At 38.7% G+C, this 19823-nt stretch overlaps 1 protein-coding gene across 1 annotated transcript in view; it reads left to right on the top strand.

Moving 5' to 3' along the window:
- Positions 1–19823, top strand: part of LOC140493956 (uncharacterized) — a 145597-nt gene that overhangs the window by 97830 nt on the left and 27944 nt on the right. Inside the window, exons 42-50 of the mRNA XM_072592908.1 lie at positions 651–798; positions 1698–1830; positions 5381–5551; positions 9658–9784; positions 11467–11675; positions 13331–13493; positions 14551–14630; positions 16556–16716; positions 17293–17470. Of these exons, the coding sequence (XP_072449009.1) occupies positions 651–798; positions 1698–1830; positions 5381–5551; positions 9658–9784; positions 11467–11675; positions 13331–13493; positions 14551–14630; positions 16556–16716; positions 17293–17470 (1370 nt within the window). The remainder of the gene's footprint in view (positions 1–650; positions 799–1697; positions 1831–5380; positions 5552–9657; positions 9785–11466; positions 11676–13330; positions 13494–14550; positions 14631–16555; positions 16717–17292; positions 17471–19823) is intronic.

A 19823-nucleotide genomic window follows, 5' to 3' on the forward strand; every position in this document is an offset into this window, starting at 1 on the left:
GCATATAACATTCTTCCACCAGTGACTTGCTTTTTTTGCTGTTTTCGACCTCCACTCAATCTAGTTCCACACCTTCAATGTTATGTGTTGGCACCATCCTAGCCTCCTGAGGAATGTAAAGAAGGAAGAGGGAATCAACTATTTGTATATTTCTAGCAAGACTAAGCAAGCTGTTTTCCTGCTGAAAGGCTCTTATGCTATTTATAAACTTCAAAGTCTTTTCTATTCTTATTCTCAGAAGTATCATTTCATGAAGATCTTATTTCTAACATAGACGATTGGCCAATGAGCAAAGGATTCCTTAAAGCAAAGGAAAAGATTAGAATATGAGAAAGCAATCAGTGCCTTAGTTTAATGTCCCATACAAGAGATGGCAGTTCCAAATGTGCAAAAATACTTCAATACTTTTGAGCTCCATTCTTTGGGCTAAGACATAAACCCTAATCTTCAACAAGCAAATAGTAGCTGTTGAGCAAGTTAATAGAATGTGTATAACATCCCTCACACAATCAGACCAAAGACAAAAAATAACTATTTATCCTTGAACATACTGATCCACCCCCTCACTTACCAGTTTTTTTGTTGCACCTAGTGGAGAAGCGTTGAATTTACACTTGGCTCAAATGTCCGTGGTTTTTCTCTATTTCCAGGTGCCATTGCAATAAATATATCTCTGCTGAAGAGCTCTGTGACAGAGTTTGTATGGCTGGAATTCTGAACTTGTCAGCACATGCCAGTCATACTGGGGAGCTTGTGTTAACTGTTAAGAATGGAGCGACCAGAGACCATAAAAATTGGGTGAGTCAGCAACATGAAAATTCCGTATTTCTTCCTCTTTGTAATACTTCCTCCATGTCACTGCACTACTCCTTCAGTAAACAGACAAATGGGCAGAATTTTGCAAGGCTTTTATGTCCAAATCGACGGCTTTGATCGTATTGTGGAATTGTGCAATAAGATCCCTGAAATCAGCAGCATTCATCCCGTCATAATGTAGCAAAAGGTGACATCTTTCTTTCCTCTAGATATTTGATAATTGAGAATGAATTTCAGTCTTCATTCAACTAAATTACATGTGATAAAATGGAATTTATCTGCTTCGTCTCTTTGCAAACAGTACCAAATTGTTAATAACTACAATGTACAATTTTGGTTTGTTGGGATTATTTTAATTGGTCTATTTTAGGAGTGAGTCTTTTGGCAGGTTTATTTGGTGTGCAGCACCTGGAAACACTCATTGCTTGATTATTACAATAAATTTTTAGGATTTCTATTTAGCCCAACTCCTCCTCCAGATGCAGAGCAACAGAGTTTTTAGGAGTTGGCAACAACACTACAACATGAAGCTCCCTGCAGGAGGAGGGAGAATTATGGGGAGGCATGGAAGTAAGGAACATCATGGGGAGAGGGTAAAAACGACTTAGAAAGGCAGATTACAGGAGGAAGTGTGGGTTGGGGATGGAGATGACCTTCGGATGGATTTGATGGGGTAGGGATAATATTAGACTGATAAAATAATTAGAATTGATGTGAGGTGGAAAAGATTTATTAAGTTGGGAATTAATTAAATACTTTTGCAACAATATTCTAACCGCACCACAAGTTATATGTAAGTCTCTGCTTGTTAAAAAGAGAACTGCCTCAGTTTTTGTTCGCCTTATTAACTGATTAACTGCTGGTGTCTTTTGCCTTCTCAGGTTGTTCCTCATGTGCTGGGTCCAGATGGACACATTACAGATAGTCTAAGAGTTCTGTTTATCCTTTTCAAACCAAATGGAATTTTTGGTTTGATTTTATCTGGAAAGTATGTGGTTGACAAGTTCCTGACAGGTTAGTGACCAGGATGAGGTGAGCTCTGATTTGTTACAGCAGGCACACAAACAATGCCTGGTGTTGGATTTGGATGAGTGTTGTAAGGCCACATGGAAAATATATTAAAGTAGACCTTGGTAGCACAGTAGTAAATTTGCTCAAGTATTTCAAACTAGCCATTCTTTATTCACCTTTTATGAAACAGGAGGTATATATTAAATGAGACACTGATACAATGAAATGGTGTTTCACAGTTTAAAAAGTTTTCACCACTTGTTTCTTGGGTCTTTAAAGTCATGGGGTGACATGTCCTGTCTGGGTGGTGTTGGGGGTGGTGGTGGTGATGGTACTGATTGGAGTTGGGGGATGCATGGAGCATATGGGGGAATAGGAGTGCAAAGGTTGGAGTTGGGGAGGGGTATTTACAAATACAGCATTAGCCTGACTCAAGCTGTCACATACTTTTTGGTGGCCATGGATATTTGAAGTGTGGAGGACCAACCAGCTGTTTAGCCATTTGAGCCCCTTAAGTAGCCAATTAATAGATGTTTAGGTGTCTCATATATGCCCTCTTTGCCATGTCGACCACAGCAGAGTGAGATGATGCTGTGACATAAACAAGGCTATTTTGTCCTTAGGTTTTTGTTGAGAGAGATCATAAAGGCAGAGGTGCCGAGGCATGTAAAAATAGCCGAGTACAACAATGGCAGGGGAGTGGCCAGTTCTCCCAGTTCAGTTCTTTTCTAGATTGATTGAGCTGTGGCAGTCAGAAGATGCTGGAGTCCAGGAAAGGTTGCAAATTTCAGGAGATGATTCCTGACTGATTCTCTCTCTGATATCTCTTTGGATGTTGTTCCCTCCTGCCTGTAAGAATCTGTGTTTGTATTTGCCTTTTTGCCAAGGGGTGTATTCATGGGATGTTACTGGAATGGAACTGTACCTTAGTTAAGTTGCTGTATCAGGTTGGTTAAGTTTTCCAATAGTGAAGTTATTCCAAATTCAGTTTTCTTTTGTTCATGTTTCAACTGTAGTGTTTAAATAAATTTTGTTTTGCTTAAAGCTGAATAGTTTGATCAGCTGCATCACACCTGGAATATCCACTTCACTTCTACTTTTGAAATAAGAAAAAGTTAGTGTCAAGGCTACCTTCTTAATATATTTTGAAGGGTTCTGGCCTCATCCACAACAGACGAATTCCCATGCTACGTAGGTAATTCACCAGTTTTTACAGATCAGACTAAGTTCAGGCATTTTGGGACTGAGACCCTTGTATCCATTAGATTAGATTAGATTAGATTAGATTACTTACTGTGTGGAAACAGGCCCTTTGGCCCAACAAGTCCACACCGCCCCGCCGAAGTGCAACCCACCCATACCCCTACATCTACCCCTTACCTAACACTATGGGCAATTTAGCATGGCCAATTCACCTGACCTGCACATCTTTGGACTGTGGGAGGAAACCGGAGCACCCGGAGGAAACCCACGCAGACACGGGGAGAATGTGCAAACTCCACACAGTCAGTCGCCTGAGGCGGGAATTGAACCCGGGTCTCTGGAGCTGTGAGGCAGCAGTGCTAACCACTGTGCCACCATTAGAAGTATACAGCTGCAGAATATACTGTTCTTTATTACCCCATCTCTCAAATGGCCTCTCGAATCCTTCTCCTTAAACTTTCACTACTGGCAGCATGACTCACTCACAGTTTGATTTCTCTAGCCCAAGTTTTTTGGGGGATACCTGCAAGCCAATTGCTGCTGCTGCTGCTGCTTTAAGGTGAGACGTAATCCCCAGATGGGGTTGGAAGGATGAACCTCAGAACCTTAACTCCCATATGAAATGGTGATGGCATTGTCAGTAAGTAGAAACAGGGTTCCTCATTGACTTCAGTAAAACAAAGAATTATGGATGCTGTAGACCTGAAGCACAGATAAACCGAAATTGCTGAAGAAACTCAGTAGCTCTGGCAGAAGAAGGGTCACTGGACTCAAAATATGAACTCTGTTTTCATTCCACAACTGCTGCCGGATGTGTTGAGTTTCCTCATTGATTCTCTTTAGGTAGTGAATCCCGCCTTCAAAAACATCTTGCCCCAAGCACCATTTTATGGCATATAATGAGGCCATTCAGCGCATGGGGAGTCCATGCTGGCTCACTGTGGGGCAGTCTAGTCAATGACTCCACCTCTTGACGCCATGGCCCTGCAAGTTTATTTCCTTCAGGGGCAGCACGTTCCAAATCATTACCACTCCCTGCATTAGAAAAAAAAATTCTTCCTCACATTCATCCATGCAACTTGTGTCCAGAATCTTAGATCTGTGTCCCCTATTCTTTCTACCATCAACTAACAGGATGGTTTTCCCTGTCTAATTTGTATAAGCTGTTGGTAAGCTAGTACACTTCTATCAAATTCCCACCTCAGGCGACTGACTGTGTGGAGTTTGCACATTCTCCCCATGTCTGCGTGGGTTTCCTCCGGGTGCTCCGGTTTCCTCCCACAGTCCAAAGATGTGCAGGTCTGGTGAATTGGCCATGCTAAATTGCCCGTAGTGTTAGGTAAGGGGTAAATGTAGGGGTATGGGTGGGTTGCGCTTCGGCGGGGCGGTGTGGACTTGTTGGGCCAAAGGGCTTGTTTCCACACTGTAATGTAATCTAATCTAATCTAATCTCATGCAAAATTCTTTGTCCTAATAAGAACAATCCTTGCCTTTCCTAATTAGCGTTGTGACCAGGACACCCACAACCCTCCACAGAACCATCTGGTATATTTACACTACACTGGGGCCTTCATACCTTTCATGAAGTGTGCTGACCAGAACAGGACACAAAACCCCAGCTATGGTCTTTCAGATCTTTGTAAAAGTTCAAGGATTAAGACAAGGTTTCCTTATAAGTGGTACCTCTACCTATAAATTTTGCAAAAAGTGTGCAAACACACATTTTCTGTTGACCAACATCACTTGTCATAATTTAGGCATGATATTTATGTCAACTTTTAATTTTGGATATGTCTGCGTAATAAAGCCTAATGAAAATTTCTGACGTTAACAGGTCACTTTGATACTGTGGTTGCTTTTTGAAAATGTATCTCAATTAGAACAATGCCATAGGATGTCTACCAGGGAACCTAAATCAGCTTCATAGTAACTTATATTTTTAAGTAGTCCAAATTAGGTTTGTCAATGAATAAAGTGATCTTTTGGTGCAGAAAGCTATTGAGATAGCAAAAGGCTCAGATTTTCAGATCATCTTTATGTGAGTTGCTGTCACTATTAAAGTAAGATCATAGAAATGGGAGTAGGCAATTCAGCCCCACAAGCCTGTTCCATTGAGATCATGGCTGATTTGTGGCCTAACTCCATGTACCTGCCTTTGCCCCATATCAATTAATACATTTGCTCATCCCACCTGAATATTGCAGGTTTGGATTGAAATGTTACATTATGCAGTATATAGAATGGGAATCCAGTACATACTTACCAGCAGGGTTTGGTTAAAATCAAGACTTTTAGCATTTATTATACTGGCATTAATTTTCAAGTGTTGTCTTCATTTTTCTCTGTACAGAGTCTGAATGGCCTGATATGTTTCAAAACCCACATTTCAAAACAAAAAGAAGCTATTTGCAAAGGCCTGTTAGTGCTGCTATGAATGGAGCGATTCCCAAAATTCCAAACCCCATTGTCTGTCTGAGGCCAAACGATTTAATCCTCTTCAAACTCAGTGTTCATCAAAGCAGTGAGTATCAATTTCCTGTGATGGGAAGGTTTATTTCAAACTGTGTGTGTTGCCCAACTACTCTGCTTAATTTCTCCTATTTTTTTCTTCAACATCTCTTCAGCTTTGGTCAAATCTCATACTTGGGACTACTATGTCAGGTGCCATGATTTGCAGTGTGGGTGACCATAGTATTCTAACCGTCATGGTTTTTGATAATGGCCCAATATTTTGATGGTGCTCTCACAACCTCTACTGTTCATCTTAAACTGTAGGGTATCTCACTTTGACTGTGCTACCCTCAATTTTACCTGGTACTGCTTGATGTTCAAGTTTCTCTTTCCGAAATGCCTAATGAATTGTAGTTGTGTGCTCGCTATCCTCAAACATTTCTCATAAATTGCAAATGTTATCCAGCCTATCATCATTGTCCAACTCATATACCTCCTTTTTGTTGCCTTTAATTTATCTTCATTTGTCTTTTTTATATTCCAACTGTCACATCCATAAACCCATGTTGACCAGATCGCTTATCCTTATCTTGGGTTCTCAATTAAATGTTAAGAGTTGTTTCAGAATGAAACACTTTACCTGTACAACTTCCAGACTTTGCCTCATTGAAATCTGGGATCCAAAGTTATATATTTTCATTCCTCGTTTTCTTTTATCTTCCAGAACTGGAAAAAGTAATCTAATATTGGGGAAAAGGACCAAGAACGTGAGAAGTCTGGTGGGCAGTGTCAGTCAGTTTTCACTCTTCACCAGCATTGATTAAAGAATCAAACTGTGCTCTTAAGAGTGAAGGATGTTTCTAGCTGGTAGCTGCAACAGCTGGTATTATTGTCACTGGTGTTTGAAATGATTGGTTAATTTAAAATGCTAGTGTAGGGAGCTGAGGTGCATATGTGACAGCAAAAAGCTGGAACCATCCAGCGCAACAGCAATATACTGCAGATGCTCGAAGTCTGAAATTAAAATAGAGAGCATTGGAAACACTCAGCAGATCAGGCAGCATCTGCGGAGTGAGAAACAATGAATTTTTCAGGTTAATGACCTTCCATCAGAATGCAGGAGAGCAGTGTTGGATTGAGTGACCACTTTGCAAAATGCTTCTATTCAATCTGTAAACATAGCCCTCAATTCTCCACTGAGGAACAGGGCATCAGCTTTCAATTAGGCACTTTACAGTCTTGAGCATTGAGTGCAATGATTGTTTCTGTCACCTCACGTTTGTTATGACATGGGGTAAACCCTTCTGCTAATTAAACCAAACACACAGAAAAGCTCACCTTGTCCCGTAATCTATTAAAGTTGACGGAGAACTACCCAAATTCCACGATTTAAAGAAAAAGATAACAGTTTTATTCTTTAACTCTAAAATGAATATTAAACAACAACTATTTACAACACTAAGCTTCCTTTCTCTTTGAGGTTTGTTATCCATCTCCTAGTCTATAATAATATACTGATCCAATAAAGGTTCTATTAAATTTACAGCAACTCAGTTTTCAAAACCAGACAGCAGCTGTCGTTTGGTGTCGATCTTCCTCTATTTGGAGATCTGCCTGGGTTGTCTTTGGTCTTCTGCTGCCAAGCTGTTTCAGATGAGAAAAGATGCCTTTGACAGAGAGTGTGGTGAATAGCAGTGTTTCAAATAGTAGATGGTGTTCCTTCTGACTAACTGCCTGCATTTTACTCCCAAATATTGGATCGTCTCATTGGTTCCATGTTGTCAAAATAGAAAAATTGAAATTCAATTGGGCTTTAGTATCTTGAACATAATTTAAACTGGTTAAATTCCAACTGCTGTTGAAACAACCAGTAACCTATGTAACAGCCATCTTTCGATTTTTCAGCACACTCTGTTACATGACAAGCGCTTGCTAGCTTACACTCTCTTAAAGGTACAATTCATGCATTCAACTTCATAACACCCTTTTTTCTTTTCACTTTTTAAAGATAGAATCCCTATAGTGTAGAAACAGGCCAATCAGCCCAACAAGTCCACACTGACTCTCTGAAGAGCATCCCACCCAGATCCATCCCTCTACCCTTTCCTTGTAACCTGAAGTTCCCATGGCTATCACACCTAACCTGAACACTATGAGTAATTTAGCAAGGCCAATCTACCTAACCTGCACATCTTTGGACTGTAGGGGGAAACTGGAGCAACTGGTGGAAACCCACGCAGTCACAGGGAGAACATGCAAACTCCACACAGACAGTTGGCCAAGGGTAGAATTGAACCCGGGTCCCTGGGGCTGTGAGGCAGCAGTGCTAACCACTGAATCACCGTCCATCATATTTGTCTTTTCTGATATTCTTGCTTCCTGTCCTAGAAAAATCTATTTGCTTCTTTTCTTGCTCCATCGCCATTCTCTTTCGGCCATTTCAGCCCAACTCTTTTGTCATTCAACTCTTCTATCTTTCTCCATTTTGTTTTGTCCTTGCCCCACAGACCCTTATCCCAAACCTAATTCATGTCTAACTTTTTGGATGAAAAATCAGCAGTCTGAAACGTAACTCTTTTTCTCACTACAGAAGCTGCCAGACTTGTGGAATATTTCCAGCATTTTCTGTTAACCTGGTACAATCCTTTGCTGTGGGATACACAGAGGTGGACAGAATATTGAGCTTTAAAACCAGTTTAGACACAAATTAAAGTGTCAGTGGACTGAAATATTAACAGGATGCAATGCATGGTGGAATAAAAATCACAAAAGTTTGCAAATGCTTTTGCATGTTTCAAACAGTAATGAATCATAGACTGATACAATTTAGTGAGGAGGTGTGATTTGGCTTCCTTCTTTCTATCCATGTCTTAGTTGGCTACAACAAAGATTTGATGATCTTTTGAACATACAGCTATTTCTCACTGCAATTAAAATATAGTTAACTAATTTAACAGAAGCAATTAAAGAGCAAACAACAAGGGGTTTTTTTTGAGTGAAAGGAAAACAAAACTTATTTGCTATCCCTGCATAAATTCTAAAAATGCAACAACAACCTCACACACGTGCACACATGTGCAAGCACACAGGTAAAAAGTTTTAAAAGCATTTTTTTCCAATGCAAAAAGAAAGATAAAATGATATGCAGTTTAAAGTCTTGAGGATGTTTTCAAGTATTAGTTTTTAATCTAACCACAATTATTTAGGAATATTCTGGGATTATTGGAAGATGTGAATGTTGCAGATATCTCCAAGTTCTCAATGATGGGATGTTTCTGTCTTGTTTGTGTTTTGTCTTTGATAATCCTGAGAGAAAGCAGGGAGACAAAGATAGACACTTCTCCAATTCCAATAGAAATCCTTCTCACCACTGCTCTATCAATAAAAGAGCTCTCAGAAATACTGCTGGTTTGTGCACTGCACTGTTTTCAAGGTTTTAAATCATAGCGAACTCTCGTTATCTCCAACACATGAACCTTCCATAAAGGTGTACATCAAAAAGGAGGTACAGGTCTGGTCAACTGATTTCTTTCTGTTTGATGGCATGTTAACTTCAGTTTAGATTGGTGCTTGTTTATTCATGATTTCATGAAGCTTGGCTTAGTGATCAGGTGATCACTACAGCCATTTTAAGTCAGTGTACTTTTCCTTTTTGGAGCCATTTTAATTCATGAAATGTAGGATATCATATCAGATGAGGGAAGTTGAAAATTGAAGTCCACGTTTTACCACTGTCATGCCAAGATGACTTCAGGACATAGCACCTACTATTTTAGTTGCCTGCTAATATTTTATTATAGCTGATACCCTAATTTAAGAAACAAAATTAACCAAAATGATGTCTATTGTCTATTGTCTATGGCAGAATCCAAATGATGGATCTTTTGAAGTATTGGCATTACTCTGCCAATATTTTTAAAACCAATTTTTTTGTGGAATTACTTACCAATGAAATATTTGAAATCTATGACATCTCTTGTACAGTGCTTTTGAAATGGGTTAATACCTTGTTTCAAATAAAGGGTGGTGTAATGTCAAGACAGCTTTATCAGATTTTACTTTTGCTGAAGTAATCATTTCAAAGCTTGTGTATTCTCTCCGGGTACTTTGTTTCTGAGAAGTTCAATAAAAAACTCTATATTTTAAAAAGTTGCTTTTTAAAATTTTCTTCAATAGATCGCAGTTTAAGTCACTACCCCGTCTATCAGAAAGACCATCTTTTCAACACAAATTCAGACTGGGACTTTGGGCCCTTCAGGAAGTTGGATCATTTCATTAAGGAAACCAATTTCAACATTTCCAGGTAAAGCTCTGGCTTCACATTTTTGCCCTTAACTGGCAGATAAAACATTAGGAAAGTTCCATTCACTGTCAAATAACTGATGCTTTTCAACAGTTTTCATGAAGAATAGCTCCTTGATTTTTATTTAATTGCAACAGTTCAATTATTAATTCTAAAGTAGGCACAATCTCTAGTTTGATCATTTTGTCCATCTTGTCTTCATCCAGTTTATCATCAGGTGCACAAGTCATATGTGTTCTTTTACATTTCATTAACCCATATTGAGCGGCATGGTAGCACAGTGGTTAGCACTGCTGCCTCACAGCGCCAGAGACCGGGGTTCAATTCCCGCCTCAGGCAACTCTCTGTGTGGAGTTTGCACATTCTCCCCGTGTCTGCGTGGGTTTCCTCTGGGTGCTCCGGTTTCCTCCCACACTCCAAAGATGTGCCGGTCAGGTGAATTGGCCATACTAAATTGCTCGTAGTGTTAGGTATGGGGTAGATGGAGATGTAGATGTAGGGGTATGGGTGGGTTGCGCTTCGGCGGGGCGGCATGGACTTGTTGGGCCGAAGGGCCTGTTTCTACACTGTAAGTAATCTAATCTAATCTAATATACATAGGCGTGAATTTTTCAAGGAAGTATTGACTCTGTGCACAGACTGAAACGTTACAGGCAATCCCATTTTAGCAACTATTAGGTGCCCCAACCCTATTCTGTAGCAGTCAGACAATTATCTGCCTGCCATCAGAATGTCATCCCTTTAAGAACTGAGATCCTGCCTCCAGGGCAACTGACCATTCAAAGGATCAGAAGCTCCTTTGTCACAACAGCACTATTGGGAGAGGTGATCATTGCTGGGATTATGCTCAACCAGAAGAATCATGATGAATAAACCTTGAAACCAAAGTAGGTCCCTGGGACAAATTAAATTGAGCAGGATAGGACATGTGGTAGCAGTTGGCAAGCGAGGAACCACATATGGCTTTCTGAGTTAGAAGATAGTCACACTCTCTCCCTCTCCCACAGACACACACTCACACAACTTTTCAAACCTCGCTCTGACACTGACCCACATATTCTCCTTCATGTACAGTCTCATTCCCTCATATACACATTTTCTGACACAAGCACATATTCAAACTTTATTATTCACACTGATTTCCTTCTGCACATGCTTTTTTAGAGAAAGTTATATATATGAAACACTTTTCAATATTCTCAGGACACCCTGAAGCAACTTGCGGCCAAAGAATTAAACATGAAATTTGGCAGCTAAATAACATACAAGATCCCATAAAGAGTCATGTGATTACAAATATATATACAACATATATATATGTTGTTTGAGAGATATTCATTGGACAGTATGTTTGGGCTGAATTCCATCTTTAGAAGAGTGTTACGCAATGTCTTACGTCCACTTGAGAGGGCGGATAGGTTATCGATTTAATATCTCATCCTAACCTCCAAGAATGCAAACAAAATTATTGTGCTCAGGGACTGAATTGGGTTTGATTTCTGACTTTGATGTGAGTGAGTTACAGCTGACAGTTACACACACCCATGTGCGGATGTGACTATAATCCAGATTGTAGCTCTGGAAGAAACCAGACAGAGAATCTACGTCACCAGGAACCTATTATTTCTGCAGATTCTTCAATGACACAATATATAATACTGATTCACTCTGTTTTAACTTAGATTTGCTCATGTTTTTATGGAACCTGGGAAATATGTATTTTATGATAACGCTGAACCTGAACGAGCCTTAATTGTGAGCGTCAATAAATTTGGAGAGTGTGACAATGTACCTTCGCTGTTTCAACCATCCTCTCCAATCCACCTAGTACAACATGGAATTCTAAAACAACAAGATCTCAATCTGGCTCCTGATTGGGCTCTGATCATAGGTAAATAAAGAATTCTGTTATAATTGTGATTTAAAAAAAAGATACATTAAGGTTTCGCATACATTTTCTCAAGCATAAATGTAAGGACACAAGTATTTGTTACATTGAGGGAGTTACATTTCTTTTAGCTATTCATAGGTAAGTTTGTGAAATAAGAAATGTAATAAGTCATTGAAGAATTGATATTATCGCTAGGTAGTTTTCAACCACAATTGCAATCTGAAATATAGTTCAAAAATCCCATTTTGATTTCTGAATGAAATCAGATGCAGTCATTTACACTGACCCCAAATTGATTGGCCTGGCAGAGTTTGAGTGCCGAAAGGAAAAGATAAATCCTCTTCATCAATAAACAATACAGTATTAGATTTGTCAGTTCTCAAACTACTTTGTCTACAGACCACGTGGATTAGGTAAAAGACTTCACACACCACCTATCCATCCAATCGTGCCTGCTTTCGCTTGTTCCTACAAAACCTCATTGCAGTTAATGACAACTTATGGTTAGCCCCATAAATATATTGCGACTTTTATTCAAAGTGCAATAAATTTAATGCATTTTTATTAAATATTGCAAGTATTAATTCATGCTAGAAAAAATAGTACAGACCTTTCCATACAGAATTATTTAAAACATTCTGCAACAACATCACAATCTTTTTCTGTGAAAGTGATATTTACATTTATAAGCATGCAAACAAAATCAATAATAAAACATATCTTGCTAATAAAACTATATTGGGTGTGCCATCTCATGCCTTGCAAGCAGGATCCCAGTCTGGTCATGTAACCTCATGCAAGTCGTGAGAATGAAAGTTCTGGCCTGCTGTCTCACACAGCCTGATCTGAGCACATGTTGGTCCAGTCATTGGTCAGAGGATACCATACTTTGAGAACTTTGTATTAGATATTAATTTGTGATTAACTTCTTCCACCAAGCACAATTTCCTTTCCCTGTATATCAATAATACCTGATCCCTGACACAAAACAATTTACTCAAAGTTGATCTGGGGTCTGAAGTCTACACTCTCTCATGAACCTGAGAAATTTATCACCATCTGCAACTGCGTAAATTTTCACTAACCTTTAAAGGAACAGGTCAGGTAGGATAGAGTTGAAAAGTGTGGTGCTGGAAAAACACAGCAGGCGAGGCACGATATTCAACATCACCACCATGTTCCAGAACCTCGACCAATCATGAGTAATGAGGGCCAGGAGGATATATAAAACCTTTAGCACATATCTGAATTTTTGGGCTGACTGTAAAAGAGCTTTAAAAAGCCAGTCACCCAGTGATAGTTGCTTCTGTTGACCTTGGAAAGTAAAAATTAAAATTTATATCATGCTTTCAAGGTATACCAAGAAGCTGTTAGCTTTGTTTGATGAAAAACATGCTTAATATCGAATAAAGCTACTTACAACAGATAGACTTTGTTCTCTTAAAGAGAGAAGCTACTAAGTGCACACCTGCGTCCATTTAACACAGCAGTAATATATTGTATTGAAATGTGCAATAATACAATAATCTTCTGACCTAACATAAATAATATTATAGGTTAGATGCTCAGATTTCTAAGAAATATAGTTGTAAATTAATCATGTTTTCCATAACAATTTGAAATTGGAGTGAGTTCACTGTATATTTTTCCTTCAGGTACACTGTGTATCCTTGCTCTGATTACTGCACTGTTTACAGTGTCTGCTATGGTGATGACACCTATTCAGTCAGTATTAAATCCCATGCAAAAGTGGAAGCCAAAATGGCGCAGTTTGGGGGAACCTTATATGCCACCTGAGTATATCATACTAAAGGACAGGTAAGGAAATAAATCATGAATGTTTAATAAAAAAAAGATTTGTTTGCCACAAATAAAACCTCAGAATTCAGATGTTGGTTATAAACTCCATGCAACTATTGCTCCTTAACTTTCTTTGTAAAGTGGTGCTCTGGTGCTGAATTATTTAGATCTCAATTGCACGGAGGCAGGTTGGTATAGTATGTCACCTTCTATAATGGTGGACTGGCTGATGATCCTATTTACATTTTTATTTAAAATTTTAGAACTTACGAAGATGATGCCTTCATCTTGGCTGCGTTCCTTCCCTCCTGAAGAGGCAAACTGGTCAAGCTTAAAAACTGGAGGGTTCCTTTTAGTCCTCCAGCTTTGAGTCCTGACCTGTCATCCTCAATTGAATGGCAAGCCCACTCTCTGGCCATGAATTTGGCCAATTCAAGGAAAATCACAATGGGGGCAGTGTTCCTGGACAGCGTATGCTTCTGATCCCACTTGACAATTTAGAGAGACATGTTCCCAAACCTGCAGAGTAAATCCTGCCTGGAGTTGTTACTTTTGTTTAAAATGTAAAACACATCTATTAAAGAAGGAAATTTGGAGATATCGATGAAATATTCAAACTTGTTTTAGATATTGACAGAGATGCCCCCATTGTGGAAACTTTAAGGTAGCTTTTTTGCCTTTGCTAAAGAGTGGTGCTGTTGTGCAGCAGACATTGAATTCCAATGTATTGTGTTTTTGAGTGGTACAAAGGGGCTTTTGCCTGCACCTCGCACTCCATTTTCCACAAAGAGAGACAGTACATAGAGGCAAAATCTCCTGAAAAGAGAAGGGAAATCAACAAGTGAGTAACCATGAGACAATGTCTAGTCAGTTGTAGAAGGCATTGTTAGAGGCCTTCAATCATATTACTTGTCAATTATCTGGATCAACTCATGCAGGAGCTACAAAAGAAATGGCTGAAATGCAATTGCACAAATCCAGATGATGAGTTAATGTATAGTTTATAGGTTTGATAATGATTGTGTTTATATCCTTGATTGAGAATAATGAATAAAGTTGTAACATTTTTCCCTAGTTTGGGTTTATATGAAACTCTTAGACCTCGAATTGCTGGAGAAGGAGCAGAAGCAGAAGAGGAGTCGACCTTAATCGTAGGTATGGAATGATTTCCCTTCTCCGCACCTTTGCTCCTGAGTTAGCACATTGTCTCAAAAATATTTACTCTTCTGGTCTTGTACCATTGCAATACTTTACTAAATGCACTATAAAGCTCAATTAACTTTTCTCATTTTATAGAAATAGTTTTATGAAACTGAATTTCTTCCAATAGCAACGTCTAAGTTCAGCATTCGGTTCAAACCCTATCTATGGGCTTGAATACATTACCACAACTGAACTTCAGTCCAGTGCTGAAGAAATGCTACATACAAGAGTTAAAAATCACACAACGCCAGGTTATAGTCCAACAGGTTTAATTGGAAGCACACTAGCTTTCGGAGCGACACTCCTTCATCAGGTGATAGTGAAGGGCTCAATCCTAACACACAGAATTTATAGCAAAAATTTACAGTGTGATGTAACTGAAATTATACATTGAAAAATTGATTGTCTGTTAAGCCTTTCATCTGTTAGAATACAGATAGTTTCACTTCTTTCATGTGTAAATCACAAAACCTTTTTTAAAAAATGTTGCATTCTCGGCTTAGTTGTTAACAATGGTGCTAGCTAGACAATATGTTGAAGGTGTTGGCCCCCATAGGGAGGGCTTCAACCGGGACATGTCACATTACAGGTGACCACCATTGCACTATACATACACACAGATACTCCTACACACACTCACACAGGCACTCCTATACACACATACACATGGACACACATACACACAGACGCGCACATAGACACCCACACATGCCCTTACAGACACACACTTCCACACTCACACATGCACCCCCTCACAGACTTAAGACACCCTGCACTCACTGCACACACACGTACACTTTCTCACAGTCACAACCCCCAACCCAGACAGACAGACAGACACACACACACACACACACACAAAGACCCATATGCACACATATATTTTGTGGGGTGAATTTGTACTTTCAGGGTTATATTGTACTTTGCTCAAAAACTGTATGTATTCATGTAGAACTCTGAGCTCAAAAACTGCATGAATTTATGTAAAACTCCATTATCTCACTTTTTAGATTAGAATCAATCTGAACGTCATGGCATAGACAGAGAACACAGGGGCCAACACCTTCAACATATTGTCTAGCTATTACCATTGTTAACAGCTAACCCGAGAATGCAATTTTTTTTAAAAAAAGGTTTTGTGATTTACACATGAAAGAAGTGAAACTATCACTGTATTCTAACAGATGAAAGGCTTAAAAGACAATCCATTTTTCAATGTATAATTTCAGTTACATCACACTGTAAATTTTTGCTACAAGTTCTGTGTGTTAGGATTGAGCCCTCCACTATCACCTGATGAAGGAGCGTCGCTCCAAAAGCTAGTGTGCTTCCAATTAAACCTGTTGGACTATACCCTGGTGTCATGTGATTTTTAACTTTGTACACCCCAGTCCAACACGAGCATCTACAAATCATATATACAAGAGGGTCAAGTATCAAATGAGACAGTAAATAAAAGTTCCACCTGTCTGTTCGGGTGGTTACGAAAGATGTTTGTATTTCAAAGAGAAGCAATGTATTCTGCTGGTGTCCCAATACCATTCAACACTCAAATTAACACTGCCAATGTAGATAAACTGCCTATCATGTTTGTCTACAAATCAACTGTAACCATATTCCATTGACTGTGAAAACTTGAGGGCATCCTGAAATTACAATGTAAAATATAATATTTTTTTCCATATTTCTTCCCTCTTTGTAATGTCACTGTTAAATTTTTGCCAAATTAAAAATATCAGGACTTAAAGCCAGTGTCCCCTTACAGTACCATTTAAGGAGTAGACACTTATATAGTATTAAAGAAACACTGAATTAGATAGTTCAACAAATGTTTGTTCATGTCTATGATCCTTTACACTCCTTTTATGTATTGCCAGGTAAAAGTCTAGCAGAGACCGAACTGGAGGACTTTAGTGTTCGTACTTTATATGACAAACTGGAGGATCAGAATCTTCACCTTGCTGCTCAACTAAATAAACACAAGAGTGATGTTCAGGCATTTTATCAACACATCAGCCAACAAACCCAGGAGTTAAAGGTTTGAAATGCCAAGGACTATATTAAGTGATCTAACTTGTAAAATAGGTTGAAATATTATGCAATCTTCATTTGTTTAAAAATGAAATGCTATAGCATAACAATAAGTAACATTGTTTGAAAAAATGCTCAATCTGAAGCAATACTGTCATGATACAAATTTGGGATTACAATGAGATAGCTAATGTTGGAATCTTAATGCTGTATTCTAAAAGTGCAGCTCCCACTGACAGCATTGGAACGTGGTGTCAGTCCTATATTTCTCAAATAGGACTAAAATAAGCCTTTGAGCATCAGTCTTTGTTCCAGCACTAGTTGGATTATAATTGATCTGTACATCAATCCTACTTTCCCTGTCTCTGATCCAGATTCCCTTCAAGCACACACCAAACAAAACTCTGTTGATTTCTGTCTTAAAAGTTTAAAGCCCCCAACTTTCAAAGCATTTAGTGCAGATGGTACTAAACTGTCTTTGGTGTGCAAAAGTGGTTTCTGATTTCACTCCTGAATGACTGTGAATAGTTTTAATCAGTGAAATTTGAGACGTTATAATCTAGAATTGATATTTTCTATTCAGAAAATACTGGAGTGTTTTAATTCTTGCAAGTGCCAAAACAAGGAAGGAAAATGGACCTTCGTAGAGGAGCTGGAAACCATGAGCAGAGTACAAGCTGAAGCTTCAAGTACAATGACAAGAGATCGATTTGGCAACTGTACCACCATTAACTTCTGGGAGAGAAGCCCAGTAACACAGAGTAAGAAAGACTTCTGCTTCTTTTCAATCCTGGCATAAGTACAATGCGAAATACATTGGGCCAGGTAAACTTGCAGCAAAGAAAAGGCACAAATATGACATAATTTCAATTTTCAGCATGAAAAATTGAGAATATTCTCGCTGAATTAATTTGCATTATGCTTAAATTTCCTTCAGCGCCAAGTTAGCAAAATGTCATTGAAACCCTCTGCAGCTGCTTTTATGCCAGTTCTGAACAATCTGTTACTTTACATTTAAGATGTTAGGCACAGCTTTACCTCAAGTTAAATTCCTTGTTTTTAATGTCACTTCCTACATTTAAAGAAACAAAGATTTTCTCTCAGAGCTTGGGGTAAAGTTTGACTTTCAAGAATCCAACTTGCAGAATGCATTGACTGGCCTCCTGTGCAGCATTAAAGAAACAGCATTTGCCTGAGCAATCTATGGAATTCAAACAGGAATCCTAATGCAGTGAGCCAGCTTGGCCTCAAGAATGTGAGCTTGCTAGAGTGCCAGCAGAAAAAAACATAAATAGATGCTGAAGCACAAATAGAAGGCTGAAATCAGCCTACTTTTTATTTTTGTTGGGCCTTGAAATGGACTGCTCTGTGTGCGTGTGTACACATGTGTGTGTTCCTTAAAATTGTGATCAAGGTGCTAGCTCCATCGTTAGGAGCCAGAGTTACATGCGCAAAAGACCATCAACTTGATTCAGACAGTCATTTGAGGCAGTCAGTAGTAAACCAATGTAAAGATATTCCCAGTCCAACATTGGGGTTCCTTGGACCCATACAGTTACTGACTGATTTGATTAGACTTATAATTTTCACACATACCAAGTTACAGTGGAAAGTATTATTTTGCATGGTATTCAAGGAAATCATACCTTGGACAAGTGCATCAGAGTAATAGAACAGTATGCAGAATATAATGACACCACCACAGAGAATGTGCAGATAATATATAGGACGTCCATTTAGAAGTCAACAGGAAAGATGCAGTTCTTGAATCTGTTGGTGTTTTCAAACTTTTATATCTTCTGCCTGATGGAAGAGGGTGGAAAAGAATATAAGCAGTGTGGGCGGGGTCTTTAATTATGTTGGCTGCTTTCCTGAGGCAGCAGGAAGTATAAATGGAGTCAGTGGTTTGTGTGATGGATTAGGTTGTGTTCACAATTCTATGTAATTTCTTGAGGTCTTGGGCAGAACATTTGTCATAGAAAGCTGTGATGCATCCAAACAGAATACTTTCTATGATGAATCTATAAAAATTGATTAGTGTAATTGTGCGCATGCTGAGTTTCCTTAGCCTTCTGAGGAAGTAGAGGTGTTGGTGTGTTCTCTTTACTAGAGTTTTAGGAGCTTTCCAACAGAAAACCAAGCCAAACATTCTTTCCTGCAACCTATTTACAGATGTTTGTCTTCAGAATGAAATAAAATAAAAATTGAGATGCTTCACAGTTTTGTTTTTGACTATGATGTCTCCAGTGTGTAAAGTTAATAATTGGATGTCTCCAAACTTCAATCCTCAAACACATTGGAGACTTAAAGAAAGGCTATATGAAAAGTTCCTTATTCCTTGTGCTCTGATTAGTTACACTGCTATTGATTTATTTTATAGCAGTTTTTACATTCCAATGAACACAAATATGACTTTTGGTACAAAGTGTTGATGGGAAGATTGGTATAAAGTTTTTATGTAACCTTGCTGGTTATGCCATTTCACGAAAGTCTGTCCCAAATTACATTTATCCCAAACCAATTTCCTACTATTCATGTGCATATAAGCAGCTCACAAACAGAACAAAAGCAACATTCTCATGTATGTTTTGTAACTGTTTATTTTGAAAGACTTCAGTGCCTCTTGTGGATTAATTCTATTCATCATACTTGCATGCAGGATATGGCCTAATGGATAAGAATTTTTCTGTAATAAACAATTATAGATTCATCTGTAATTTGTTTGGGAAAACTGTGAAGGTAACCGTTTTCAACAATGGAAAGCTTACCCAATCGCCATCAGCATCCTAGGTGTTTCCATTAACCAGAAATCAGACTAGATGTGCCAAATAAATATGACAGTTGGTCATAACCTGGGAATTTTGTGGCGAGTAACCCATCTCCTGACTCTCAAGTCTCTCCAGTGTTCACAAGAAACAAGTCAGGAATGTAATAGAACATTTTCCACTTGCCTGGATGGATGTGATTCCAACAACACTGAAGAAGGTGAATACCATTCAGGACAAACCAGCCACTTGACTAGGACCCTATTTGCCACCTTCAACATTCACTCCCTCCACTATTGCTCAGTGGCAACAGTATGTACCATCTACAAGGTGTGCCACAATAAGTTAC

The sequence above is a fragment of the Chiloscyllium punctatum genome, chromosome 23 (assembly GCF_047496795.1).
Source record: "Chiloscyllium punctatum isolate Juve2018m chromosome 23, sChiPun1.3, whole genome shotgun sequence".
NCBI classification, from domain to species: Eukaryota; Metazoa; Chordata; class Chondrichthyes; order Orectolobiformes; family Hemiscylliidae; genus Chiloscyllium; species Chiloscyllium punctatum.